Source organism: Puma concolor, chromosome F2 (genome assembly GCF_028749965.1).
Source record: "Puma concolor isolate L17-30 chromosome F2, mPumCon1.1.hap2, whole genome shotgun sequence".
NCBI lineage: Eukaryota > Metazoa > Chordata > Mammalia > Carnivora > Felidae > Puma > Puma concolor.
In genome coordinates, this window is record NC_141684.1 from 22,873,648 (window position 1) to 22,887,848 (window position 14,201).

The 14,201-nt window shown below is 37.7% G+C and overlaps 1 protein-coding gene across 1 annotated transcript in view; it reads left to right on the plus strand.

Moving 5' to 3' along the window:
* Positions 1-13,932, plus strand: part of EIF3H (eukaryotic translation initiation factor 3 subunit H) — a 100,246-nt gene extending 86,314 nt beyond the window's left edge. Inside the window, exons 4-8 of the mRNA XM_025922487.2 lie at positions 1,125-1,224; positions 2,450-2,599; positions 10,027-10,147; positions 12,173-12,305; positions 13,713-13,932. Of these exons, the coding sequence (XP_025778272.1) occupies positions 1,125-1,224; positions 2,450-2,599; positions 10,027-10,147; positions 12,173-12,305; positions 13,713-13,810 (602 nt within the window). The 3' untranslated portion in view covers positions 13,811-13,932. The remainder of the gene's footprint in view (positions 1-1,124; positions 1,225-2,449; positions 2,600-10,026; positions 10,148-12,172; positions 12,306-13,712) is intronic.
* Positions 13,933-14,201: the final 269 nt, after the last annotated feature.

Here is a 14,201-nt window from a genome sequence, read left to right on the forward strand (position 1 = left end):
CAGCAGCGTACAAAACCTGGACTGTTTCTTAGCACAAAGATTTTTTTCTTTTCGGCCTATTTAATGGTGTTTCCTCAAGCTCTCCAGACCAGATGTTCTGTGCTGTATCAGAACTGTAGGCAATTTAACAGCTTTATAGCCTTCCCCCTCCCCAAACACTCACAGTTTGCCATATCTGGCAGACTTGCATATAGTTTCCAGCTGAGAAGTAAATGTAACGTCCTGAGTATCTGTCAGAAAAAATACTAATGAATACGATCAATCTTATGAGCTGCCCCAAAATTGTTTCAGTATGTTAACAATTGGATTACAGTAAAGAACAAGTTGTTAAAGTGTACTTATATTGGCTGGAAACATTGCATCATCAGACCTTGATGAATTTTCCACTTGTTTCAATCTATTTTGGTTTTCATTTTATCACCTATTGCTAAAAGTTTCACTGTGTTAAGTTTCAGACAACATGAATGTTAACACAGGTTTTAGGCGAATATTGGCGTGCCGGAGCCGTTATCATGCAGCAAGTGCTAAGCTCCCTTACTCAGGGAGTATTTAAGCAGCTAGTTTTTGACAAAATTAGTTCCTCTGAAACTAAAAAGACACTTTTGTGATAGCACTTTTTTGTTGTTTTGTTTTTAGAATCTGTTTTACTAAACTTGGGCAGTGATTCTTAGGATGGATACATTTCGTTTGCAGGTTATTCATTTAAATTAGTCGACCGAACTGCACAAGTGCATGCAGTGTATTTTCATATTTAATATTCATTAGTATTTTTCTTGTCATAGGGGATGAATGTAAGGTATAGAACATATGAGATGTTTACTTTTCATCAAGAATACTTGTTCAAGCTGAGGAATAGATACGAGAATCGCTTCGTTTTGAATCCTTTATTTTTACTTCAGGGAGGAAGTTCCTCTCCCAATTACAAGTAGGACGATAGGGTTCCTACATTTTCACTTAACTATTTGCTGGTTCCAATCTGCTTCATGATGCGTTCTGATCATTTATTTTGATCTTCATTTTGCAAAGATTGTATGGTAAGTGACAATGTGCCTAGAACCAGTGTCATTCAAGCACTGGTAGTAACAAAATTTCTAGTAAATTTCTTTCTCTTTTCCTTATTTGAGATCCCATAAAAACTGCCCAAGGGTCCCTCTCGCTGAAAGCATACCGACTGACTCCTAAACTGATGGAAGTTTGTAAAGAGAAGGATTTTTCTCCTGAAGCGTAAGTGTTTGGGGGCCTGTGAGGCATATGGTAAAGCATTGGCTGTTTTTTCTTTTAAGGTTTTAGTTTGCCACATTTATTGAATCCGTGGTGGTGGTGGCGTGGTAATGCTTCTGCCGTGTGGACGGGAGATGTCTTTTGCATGGCCGAGTGCCACTTGATCTCTCCCTTTCCATGTTTAAACTGTTCTGTATGGAATGTCTCGTCTGTTCTCACTATGGGTGAATTCATTTGGAGTGGGAATTAATTAGCTACTGGATTTGAGGAAATAAATGATTAATAAAGGGAGGTTAGATGAGTGACCGGTGGCTGTCAGAGTATGAGCTCTGTGTCAGGAGGACTGTGAGATGTAGGTCTTACTTTGTGAACTCCTGTTTTGTGGGGCTGGGGGCTGGGGGTTGGGGGTGGGGAAGATACAAACAGTTTAAGGTATCCATAAGGAATGTGGGTTTTTGGAAATTTTATGGTTGATGGTATGAACAGAATTAATTAGTACAGCTGTTTTATGATCTTACATATGGCATTGGAATATTCACATTAAAATTAAAAAAAATTCAGAATTCTTTCATTTCCTGTTAATTATGGGAATTTTGATTTCTTATTAAAGTTAGTAGCTTTAACTTCATTTAGCACAGGTAGTTTTTTTTTTTTTTTGCTGGTTTCCTAATACTTCTAAAGAAATTAAGGCAAAAAATGTTAAAAGCTAACTCATGAACAATTCCTGGGAGTGGTGGTTATAACTAAATTATGAGAAATGGCATTTTTGCTGTGTTCTGAACCATTGTATATAGGATATCCTGTGAGTGTTCTGCTAGTGGTGAATTTAGTTGTTCAGTAGGCTTTTAAAATGAACTTTCCAGCTACTAGAGTATTTCCCTTTTCTAGGGAAATGTTTTAGATATAGATTATATAGCTTTACTTCCCATGGCATTTACATTTTAGTATCAATGAAATTTTGAAGATACTTGATTACGGAGAAAAAATAGTTTATTTTGCCATGAATCTTGTTTTCTGAGCTTTATAACTCAAACTTGGATCGTTTTCAGTGTTATTCAAATCATTCGACTTATGCTGGACTCTGAAACTTGTTTCTCTCCTTTTTTAAAAGAGTGCTAATGAAACAGAGATCCTGGAGAGGGCCTGTAATTAGGGAAAATGTATGAAATAGTCAATTTAACACTTACTTCTGACCACCAGATTAAAGTATTTTTAACATGCTTCACAGATTGAAAAAGGGAAATATCACCTTTGAGCACATGTTTGAAGAAGTGCCGATTGTAATTAAAAATTCACATCTGATCAACGTCCTAATGTGGGAGCTTGAGAAGAAGTCAGCTGTAGCAGATAAACATGAATTGCTCAGTCTTGCTAGCAGGTAAGTGGCCCTGTCTCATGAAAAGTCCCTTTTTATCACTTTCTGCAGAAGATTCTTTCACTCAGAATTTAATCCATGAATCAAGAAAAAAATTAAGACATAACAACATGTAGTATTTATCCAGCCCTGCTAAGATCCCAGGAAAAAGGCCAAACTGATCAAATGAAAGTGTTTGAATACTAATAATTCCTATTATAAGAATGCTTTGATGCCTTTGCTGTATCATTTTTACTTTGATATGGTAAATGCTCATGGGAGAGGAGTTTGTTTGTCTGTTTGTTTCTTCTGGGGCTTAGCTTTATTTATTGTACACTGTCCTTAGAGGCTTATGGTATTATGTCTGGATATTTAATAATACTCAGGAGGAAAACAAAAATGCTTATTTGTTTTACTGGTGGCACTTGCCCTTGTTCAGATACAGACTGTATTAGTAGTGAATTTCCAGTGTGGATTTTCAACTAAAATTAGAATTTTCCAAACATGACCCTGGCTTTTGCTGTCCTAGACAGTGGTGACATCATCTCCTCCATTGTGACTCCTTTAGCTATCTAGTTGCTAGGTATTTATTGTGTTGGTAAAGTACTCACTGAGGTGTTCCAAACACATTATTTCTTTTATGGAATTAATGTTTCTTTTCCTATCATTTATTGCTCTTAACAGAAATATAAGCGGAATCATCTATGTAGCTCCTCTTAAATGCCCTTTAAGCTTGATGTTGGGGTTGTTTTGTGGTGGGAGGGTGCTAGCAGCAGACCTGTAGAAATTAAATAGGCCGAGTAGGTACTCAATCAGTATGTATTTGTTGAATGACCACAAAGTGTGTTTTCTTAAGCACACAGTTTGGAACCGAAGCTCAGTTATTTTGTCGTATTTCTGTAACCCCTGGTAGAAGCTTGCGCAAAAGAACATACAGACCTTGTACTTCTTTGTTATAAGACGAGTGGGGTAAACCCGGGAGGACCAGAGAGCCCAGTATTCTCCATGCCCTGGAATGGATAGGACTGTGGTTGAATGGCCACTTCTATTGGATGAATCCATCATAGAGGCCACTAGAAAGCCTGTACAGAGGAAGGAGATGGAAACTGCGTGGTAAACGGAGTGTACAACCAGCTTACAAGGCTAATTTGGCACTAAAGAGTTACTGTGGACTGCAAACATATATTCAAAATAGTCCTTTAATTTGTCTCTCTTAGAAGGTCATACTTTTCTTTATTACTTTTACAAACACATTCAGCACACCTGTATTTAAAGCATTGCGCCAAGAACATTCTTTAGCATGCAAGGTTACAATTTGATACATTAAGTATATATGTAGTTACACAATAATTTTAAATTTATTATGTGAAAGCGTTTGCTCATATAATTTATGCCTTCACCCTTTCTCAAGCTTATTGAGCATACAAAACAAATATAGCCCTTTTGTGCTTTAACATTACCAGTGAGTTGGTCTGTAATGCCTGTTTATCCAGAACAGCATTTATAATAGCCAAGAAAATGCTCCCAGTTTGCCATAGCAACTAAGTTCTAGACAAATATTTTATTATAGTTTTATCTTCTGTATTTTATGTGAAATAGAGAGAGGGGTCCTTTTCTTTAAATGTGAAATTATTTAAAAGGTAAATTTATGTTCCTGTTGGAAGGGAAAAAAATGAAGCAACCCTGAGCAGTACCTGTACTAATGGACGGTTATATTCACCCAAACTGATAATACTGTTTTAACAGACTGAACTATAACCTTTGTACATCTCAAATTTTAATTTCTTTTTTTTTTTTTTTTAATGTCTTTATTTTTGAGACAGAGAGAGACAGAGCATGAGCAGGGGAGGGGCAGACAGAGAAGGAGACTCAGAATCCAAAGCAGGCTCCAGGCTCCTAGCTATTAGCACAGAGCCTGATGCGGGGCTCGAAATCATGAACCACGAGATCATGACCTGAGCTGAAGTCGGACGCTTAACCGACTGAGCCACCCAGGCGCCCCTCAGATTTTAATTTCTAACATTAATAGCATGCTGATGATAATCAGGTCAGTCGCCATGAAATTTTTTCTAAGAAACCACATCAGAAATCATGCTCTAGCAGCTCCTCAAACATTTTGCGTGGTCTTGCTTTTCACAACCCATATGTGGATACCACTTCTTTGGTTTACCTGATAATTGGTTCTAGGCTGTGAATAAAGCATACTGCATTTCCTTTCATTTAAAACAATTCTAATTTTTAATTTTAATTTTATTGGATGGAAGTTCTGGTAATGGCTGCCTCATAACAGCCTTCATTAATTTTTAAAAATGTGTTACACAAGCCTTCAGCTTTTCACACTTGAAAAAGTAATTATGTTATTTCCTCTTTAAAAAAGTAAACGAAGGTGGGCATTATACATTAAGGATAAAGATAAATTGATACTACAGCCAGAGCAGACTACAGCATATCTCTGCATGTGTTGGTTCACATCTGTTTAAGTGAGCTGTTTTCAGTTCTTTGTTTACCTTGACAATAAAAGAAAAGGCTATATTATTGAATTTCCTAATAATACCTCCCTGGTTCAGTATTCTAGTTGAACTGGTACTGAAGAAATCCCTGTACAGTTGCTCTTGGTAATGGACCTGATTTCCTGTGAATGTTATCTGTGAAATAGTTAGATATTATTTTAATTCCTTTTGCCCTTCAAGACCTGTTGTGCAGACTTTTGAGTATTTCTTATTGGATATATTTCTGAAGAACATTGTAGTAATATAAATGATATGAAATGTTTAGAGGCCACAGATCTGTGCTTGTGTTCTTTCACGAATTACATATACTTAACAATACGTAACATTAGTGCTTTATATTAAAGACCTGTTGGGGTAGAGAGGGCGAGTTTATTCCAGTAGAATTGCTCGAATCAGTGTAGTCATTCTTCAAGATTTAAGGTGTGGGAACAAATAATAGATCTCTCTTCATATGGCAATAACTCTCCCTTATGGTTTTCTCCAGTGTCATTACCCTTCCCGCCATCACCCAGTTAATAGGGTTTGTGGTGATCTTTCTCTTCTCTGAATTCCTTTTGCACTTAGCGTATAAATGACTTTTTTTTTTAAACAACTATTTGCATAGTTGATTGTAGCATTTCTTGTATTTGTTCTAGCTCTTTGGGCCTCAGTTCTTTCATTGGTGAAAATGGAAGGGTCAGTGCCCTCTTCCTGAGGGCTCTCCCATCCCTGTCCCTCCTGCCTTCTGGGGATCTGACTCCATTCTTCAGTTGCTCTGTGTGTTGTTTTCTGTTATTTGTTTATTTATTGACTTGTTTTTCCCATTAAAAAAAAAATTGACAATGTTCAAGTCCTCAGAAAAATGGAAAGAGTTAAATCTGATGAACACATGTAAACTTTTCACCTGGATTTACCAGTGGTATATCCTCCCACATTTGCACCTGCTCTCTTTTTATCTCTGTACATAAATGCATGGCTTGTTGTTTGTTTTTTGTTTTTTTTGTTTTCCTGAACGATTTGAAAGAATTGCTGGCAGGGCACCTGGGTGGCTCAGTCAGCTGAGCGTCAGACTGTGGCTCAGGCCATGATCTCACAGCTTGTGGGTTTGAGCCCCACGTCAGACTCTGTGCTCACAGCTCAGAGCCTGGAGTCTGCTTCAGATTCTGTGTCTCCCTCTCTCTCTCTGCCCCTCCCTTGCTCACACTCTGTCTCTCTCAAAAAAAATAAACATTAAAAAAATTTTTTTAAATAAAGAATTGCTGGCATGACTTTTAACCTCTAAATATTTGAACATACATCTCCTAAAAAGGACATTTAAACTTGTTTAAGTCTCCATCATCTTTTTTTTTTTTTAATAACATTTATTCATTTTTGAAAGACAGAGAGTATGAGCGGGGCAGGGACAGACAGAGAGGGAGATGCAGAATCTGAAGCAGGCTCCAGTCTCTGAGCTGTCAGCACAGAGCCCGACTCCGGGCTGGAACCCACAAACTGTGAGATCATGACCTGAGCTGAAGTTGGACGCTTAACCGACTGAGCCACCCAGGCGCCCCTAGGTCTCCATTATCTTAAGAAACAAAATTACAAAAAGAATGCTTTTTGACGTCATACCAGTATTATCCATTTCCTTTCACCTGTTGCTTCATACTCACTTGTTTTTATAGTCCTACTTAGTGTTCCATCTGTTCTTTGTTGTCAGGGCTGTCACTGAAGTCACAGAGGACTTCATCACTGTATTACTGGAGATTGTGGACACTTAAGTATTTTGTATGTTGATGTCCCCTTCTTCCTGAAATACTTTCTTTGGAGCCTCTGAAACTACAACTGTTCTAGGTTACTTCTCATTCTCCACAGTGAGCCTTCTTTGCTCAACCCTAAATTTCAGTGTTCTTCAGGGTCTGTCTTCCCCTTTGTGCACTCCTGGGGTGATTTCATTTTATCTCTGCGTCTTTTGCTACCTTAGGCCAGGGCCTCATTATTTCTATTCCTGATTACTTTCACAGTCTCTTAACTTCCTGCAAAACTTCCTATTCCTCTTTCATTGTAGTAATCTTGCTAAATGCAAATTGTACTCTCGTATTACTCCTTTGCTTAACTTTCTGGCTGGTTCCCCATTGGCCTTAGAATAGAATCCAAACGTACAGTCCTTGCTTCCAAGACTGTGCTGTGACCCTTGTCTGCCTCTTAGTTTCACTGCTCTCTTTTCCCAATCTCGCCCTCAGTGCAGTTCTTCAAAGGCATCATGCTTTTCATGCCAGAGTGTCTGAACATGTTGCCTGTGCCCAGTATCTTCAATGTCCCTTCCTGCCTTCCTTGTCTCCAACTCCTCTTCAGAAATTCAAAATTCAATTGTCACATTATCTGGAAAGTCTCCTCTCCTCCTACCAGACTATCTTGTATGCTTCTGTTACATCCCTGTGTTGTGTTTATCTGTTTACATTCCTGTCTTCTCACTAGGATGGGTGGAGAGCAACAATGTCTTTTACAGTTCAATACACAGCATCTGACAGGGTGACTGGCAAAATATGTATGTACTCAATAGTGTGTATTGAAAGAGTACATTTAGATGACAGAGTATTGTTAAATTTTAATCTTGACTGTATTTGGAACACTGTGTGACTGTATAATCAGTGGATGTGGACTAAGTACTCGGAGGAAAAAATGAATTAATTACTCACCTTGACCATTGGCCTAGACATTTAATTAGAGGTGACTTAGAATCAAGCTGTTAACTAATTAGAAGAAAACAGAAACAAATACTTATCTTGTTTCCAAAGAATAAGAAATATTTTAAAATTAAAAATGATTCACGAAATTAAAATGGGCGAAGATAAATATGAAATAAAATTTAATTTGATAAAAACACTTTTCAAAAAAGCAAAACATTTGAATGTTTTGAAAAAGCGTCATTAGGTCAACTGGGCTAAGGTTATGTAGGTAGTTCCAGACCTGGGATTAGAAGGTAAATTTATTTACACACACACACACACACACACACACACACACACCAGTTCTGTGTTCTTTCATTTAGGAAAGAGCCAAAACTTGGTAAAAAGAATTCAATATATCATGGCTTTTGCTATATTCGCCATGTTGTGCAAACATTTACTACTAATTCCAAATCATTTTCATCACCCCAAATAGTATCCATTAAGCAGTCATGTCACCCCTCCTTTTCCCATGCTCTGGCAGCCACTCATTATTTTCTGTCTCTATGGATTTCTTTATTCTGTACATTTCATGTAAATGGAACCATATAGCGAGAGGCCTTTTGTATCTAGGTTCTTTTACATGGTATATTGTTTTTAAGGTTTATGCATGTATCTGGACTTCATTCATTTTATGGCTCAATAGTATTCCATTGTATGGACATACCACAACTTATCCATTCATGTTTTGATAGACATTTGGTTTTTTTCCCACCTTTTGGCTTTTATGAATAATACAACTATTAACATACGTGCACAGTCTTCTGTGTGAGCTTATGTTTTTAGTTCTCTTGAATAAATATACCTATGAGTGGAATTGCTGGGTCATATGGTAACTTTTAACTTTTTGAGGAACCACCAAACTGTTTCCCATAGCAGCTGTACCACTTTACCTTTCCACCACAGTCTATGGGTGTTCCAGTTTCTCTACATCTTTGTCAACACACCACAATAGACTCTTTAACTAATCTCCTGGTTTGTACCCTCCAGTCTGTTCTCTGCATAGCAGCCAGAGTGGTCATTTTAAGATTTAAGGCAAAATACATCACAAACATGAACAACTCAACTCAAGGGCATCATTTAATTGGTGTTGAGGGGTCTCATTCACTTTAACTGTCATTAGTGTTTTGTGGTGCAGCTGATCACTTCCCGTGTGGGCTTGTCTGACCTCTGTGTTCCAGCCACGGCTGAGACCTCCTCTTTTTGTTGGCCTCGTTCTTGTGCATCACAGGCATTCAGCACTGATGCTGTCTTCTCCAGGAAGACTTTTGTTTGGCTGATTCCTTCTGATCGTTTGCTTTCAGCCTGTCATCTCCTCAAAGGGATAGTGCAACCGTACTATCCAAAGTGTCTCTACCTTCCCTTCCCCGCTTCCCCACACCTAATCATTTGTAGGCTCAGTGAAGATAGAGACCGTGAATGTCTCATTCATCATTGTCTCTATTTGCTAACACTGAAGTCGGAACATAATAGATGCTTAGTAAATACTTGTTTGAAATGAATGAGTGAATACTGTTTGTTAACTAGTTATTTTTAGAGTATGTGTATGCAGTAGTAGGCTTTACCATGGTAGGAGTTAGTTGCAGGCAGAAATCAATGAATATGGTGGTCATTTTACAAATCATGAGCATCATTTTCTAAGATGATTTTGGTAAATTAGCTGCAGTAGAAATTTCTGGAGAGGAAAAGAAGTGTGAATGACTGTACTACACATTCTAGGGAGGGCAAGGGGAAAGGAGCCCTCTTTCTTTCCTCATGTAGCTTTACAGAATAAATGCTGTTCTTTTAGAACCTGCTGGATAGAGAAATCATGTACCAGAAGTCTTAGTGTGTTTGCATGGTTCTTCCTTTCCATGCGTCCTGATTTAAATGCTCTGGAACACAGTTGGGAAGGGGGTGGTGCTAAGGGAAAAGGTGCAGGAGTGCTGAGCTTAGGTTAAACTTGGTTGTTCAGGAAATAAACATTATAGATCTCCTGCTAGATATGTTTAACAGCTTCTACTCTGATATATGTATGCTCTGACAGTAAGAAACTGAGCTATTTCAGGTGCTCTGGTGGTTACAGTGTGAGTTCAATATGAAAAGTTTAATAACAAGCTGATTCACATTCTTTCCTGGACCCTTGTTATGTGTATGTGTGCTCTCATTCTTTTAGCAAATAGCAGCGCAGTTTAATATCTCAGAAGTGTTTAGAGCAGTGGCAGAGCTATAACTTTAAAGTATGACATGCCAGTATATTTACTTTACATTTCAGCAATCATTTGGGGAAGAATCTACAGTTGCTGATGGACAGAGTGGATGAAATGAGCCAAGATATAGTTAAATATAACACATACATGAGGAACACGAGTAAACAGCAGCAGCAGAAACATCAGGTTGGTGTTATGGAAAAATTCAACAGACATGGAATTCATTCCTAAGTATGGTGCTGTAAGAGTTATATTCAAAACTATCGAAATTATATTTGATAACGCATTGACTATTAGCTGGTAACTATATCATATTTAAAAGGGTTATTCTTTATATAGTATGTTCCTCACATATTATTTCTAAGTTGTACTTTAAAATACCTGTCTTAAATAATGCTGGTGTATTAAGCTCAGATTGTGATGACAGTGTTATGCAAATAAGAGATACATTTATCGAGAAAATCAGAGGCAGAAGAGATTCTGGAGTGTCACAGCTCATTTCTTTACTAACTATAATTGGTTTGGTAGTGGCTCATTGCAGCATAGTTAGCAATCTTCAGTTCATTTGAAAAACTGAGCAATTGTGATTAAGAGCAAGCAATTTTGATAGGAAATAATAGACCAACCACTGTGAAATAGATAGTATAATACAGATAAAAACCCTAGAACTACCTGAATATTCTCACATGCACATACACACTGCTATGGCCATTTAGCCTTTCCTTTATTACTGTTGCTTGAAGGCCACATGATTCTCACAGTTCCTGGAATATTGTTTTTAGGACTGTATTGTTCTGAGGAGTTCTTATAGCACTTGATTCATAGATAAGTTGATTCCAGAATGTTCATCTGTGAAAGTGTTTGTATGTGACTACTGTGTTTTCATTAAAATGCACTTGAAACTCGGTGTTGTTAACTGTGTAATTCTCAGCACAAGTATAACTAAGGGGTTCTGAGAATATTACACTCAAACTTTTTTTTAATATCAGTTGTTCATATATAGTGAAATTTAAGTACTTTGTTTCTATTGTACTTAGAATTTTAAAAACACATACAAATCTATAAAGTATATACCTTTTAAAAGAAAAGATGATGGGTAGTAAAAATGGCGATGGTGAAACACTTATAAAGGGTAGCAGGGGACGACGACAGCAGAAAAGACCTAGCATGATTCTGTCCTCCTGCTGCTGCTTCCTGTAGGTGAAGGTTGCAGCCTGGAGTATCAAATTGTGAGACCGTTGATTCTGGAAACCAGTCTTACAGATATTTTTTACAATTCTAATATGTCTTAAAACTTTGCACTTGATGCTTATTTGTACCACCACCACCATTCATAACCCTTTTTAGATTTGTCTGACTTCTCTCAAATCCCCTAATGAGTATAGAAATCTTTGCAAAGGAAGGTACTCCCCCTTTTTAAGAATCCAACGACCTAAACTTTTTACTGGCCTGGCCCACCTTGGTTTTCATTACCTGACATTTTAAGGGCTACGTGTGGGATATTTTCCCTCTGCTGTTGTAAGCAACCCACAAGTGTTACCTCTTGATTATAATTTGCTCTGTGAGTTTGTAGTTAAGCCATACCTTTCGATGTATCTTCACCTTCTCTTCAGAGAATCACAGGAATCTTCGTTTGGAAAGTTTCTGAAGCGTTATCTAAGCTAATATTCATTCTTAGCTATAGGGCTAAAAGCACAGCTGATCAGTAGTGCTTACTACTGTAATAATAGCAGTGATGATGTTACAGTATTAACATCATCAGCATTATTGTTGTTTTGGTCAGTAGGGGTAAAGTTGAAAAAATTCCCCAATGTGATAGTTGATTCCTTTACTTACTACAGTTAAGATAAATGTTACTTGTAACGCCGTCATTTACCCTATTGTCATAAATGGTAAAATCACTCCCCAATTATTCACTCACCAATTATGAACTTCTTTATCTTTTAAGCCCCCAGTTTCCTGCATAACCAGTTTGCTTTTTGCATATCATTATAGACTCTCAGAGCGACACTTGAGTTTCCAACAAAGGCATTTTCTTTATTGCCATATTCGTTAGCTTCTTAGAAGCAGGAGTTACCATGGGTTACCATTTTTAAAACTGAAGTTTGAATTCAGAGCAATGGAGTTTTGCTGATCGCGTAATTGACAACGGGTCTCTTTTTCTCCTCAGGTAGGGACAAATAACCAAATAATTTCTCCTCTGAATTTTAGTATCAGCAGCGTCGCCAGCAGGAGAACATGCAGCGCCAGAGTCGAGGGGAGCCCCCACTGCCTGAGGAGGATCTGTCCAAGCTCTTCAAGCCACCCCAGCCGCCAGCCAGGATGGATTCTCTGCTCATTGCAGGTACTGTCAGCTGGTGCAAAACATGGCTACTCTTCTCTCTTCCTTAGGAAGCAGGAGACAAGATCTATAAACAGAAAAATACATCATAAGAGCTAGTGTATTTAAAATGGTTGAATGATGAATTTGAATCTAGCACATATACTCTCTGAAACTTATGAACATGTCAGTCTTTGTTATTTCTAAGTTTCTTTCTGCACTTCACTCCTTGTTTAAGCATTTTTTGAGATGGCATTATAAACTTTCTAAAGTGGAAAGGTTTTATTTGAGTCATCTTTCATAGAAACCAAGAAAAAAAATGTTTACCTTCTCATAATGCAGAAGATCATTTAACTCGAGCTGCTTACTTTTCATGTTCCAGTCCAGCACTGAGCCCATGTCTGTTTGTGGGTGTTTGAATTGAAAAGGATTTCCCTTAACTTTGACTGCTGTTGTAGCAACATGAATGCAATTCTGGATGTACTTTGTGTGGATGTACTTACCATTTAACACTGCCTTTCAGTGGTTGGTGGAGTCTTGTGTCCTTTGCTAGGACTTGATTGTGCTCTTATTTAGCCATGATAACCTGATTTCTGTGTAAATGCTGTTAAATACTGTTTGATTCGATCAGCTAGTTGCCTGTGAGAGATGTATTTGAGTAAGAATCCTACTCAAAAGACGATCTTCCACAATTTATTAATTCTGTTGGTACATTTTCAGTGTGGGGGGAAAATTCCAAATTCCTTAAGATTTTCTAGAATACATATAAGTTAAATTTGGGAAACTGGGACACGTTTTCCTTACTTAAGGTCCAATTCAAGCAGAGTTGTATTTATTATATTTTCAAAACACATTGCACAAATGTTGCATTAGATTAGATCATTAATTCTAAGACTTAAAGAGCAGTGATGTATTTCTTTCTTCACATGGGCTCTCTGCTTCTGCTCTATCTTGGGTTAGAAGAGGAAGAAACCCTTAGTATTTCCAGAGCACAGACTGAAAACTACTGTACTTGTTCATATCTGGGTCAGGTAGGTCCATTTAATTTGCAGTTCTGTGATTTGGTATCTGGATCTCTTTTGTGCCTGGCTAAGGAGAGCCAGTGCTGTTTTCTCACTTGTCTTAGTACAACGTGCGTCTGATCAACATTGTCAGTACCTTTTGATTGATAGCTAATATGTACTTAACTGCTGTTTTTCTTCATTCTCCGTGCAACCAGGAGTGGAAGATAGCCTATTTTCAAAAGAACTTACATTCTTCATTATAAGGATATGGACAAATGGAATTGATTCTTATAAACTCTTGATTCAGAACAAAACAAAACAAAACTCTGATGATCCTGCATTCTGATTTTCTTGCTTGACTAGTGTTTTAGGTCATTATAATTTATGGAACATTGTGACTCTCTTTCTCACTTTCCCAAATGCACAGGCCAGATTAACACTTACTGCCAGAACATCAAGGAGTTCACTGCCCAAAATTTAGGCAAACTCTTCATGGCCCAGGCTCTTCAGGAATACAACAACTGAGAAAAGGAAGTTTCCAGAAAAGGAGTTAACGTGGACTCTTGAGATCACATTGGGGCACTTCTTGGAAGAAATACACTTGCATATTGAAGTCTTTCCAGCTAATAATAAAATAATAAAACAACCTTGACTGCCTGCTCATTTGATTTTAGACATATCTAGCCTTTTATTTTTGTTTTGCTTATGCTGTTTGTCTCCAAAAGATAAAACAGATTTGATCAGAAGCTTCATCAGGCTCAGACCTGCAGGCTCCGTCACCTTTTCTACTACCTCTGAGGTGCCACATTTCAACATAGAGTCCGGTACTGCTTGTCCCAACTCCTGACCCAGAGGCCCTGGCACACTGTGAATTCTTGTGCTTCATTCTACCAAATTGGTGCCCCTGGAAGGCCAG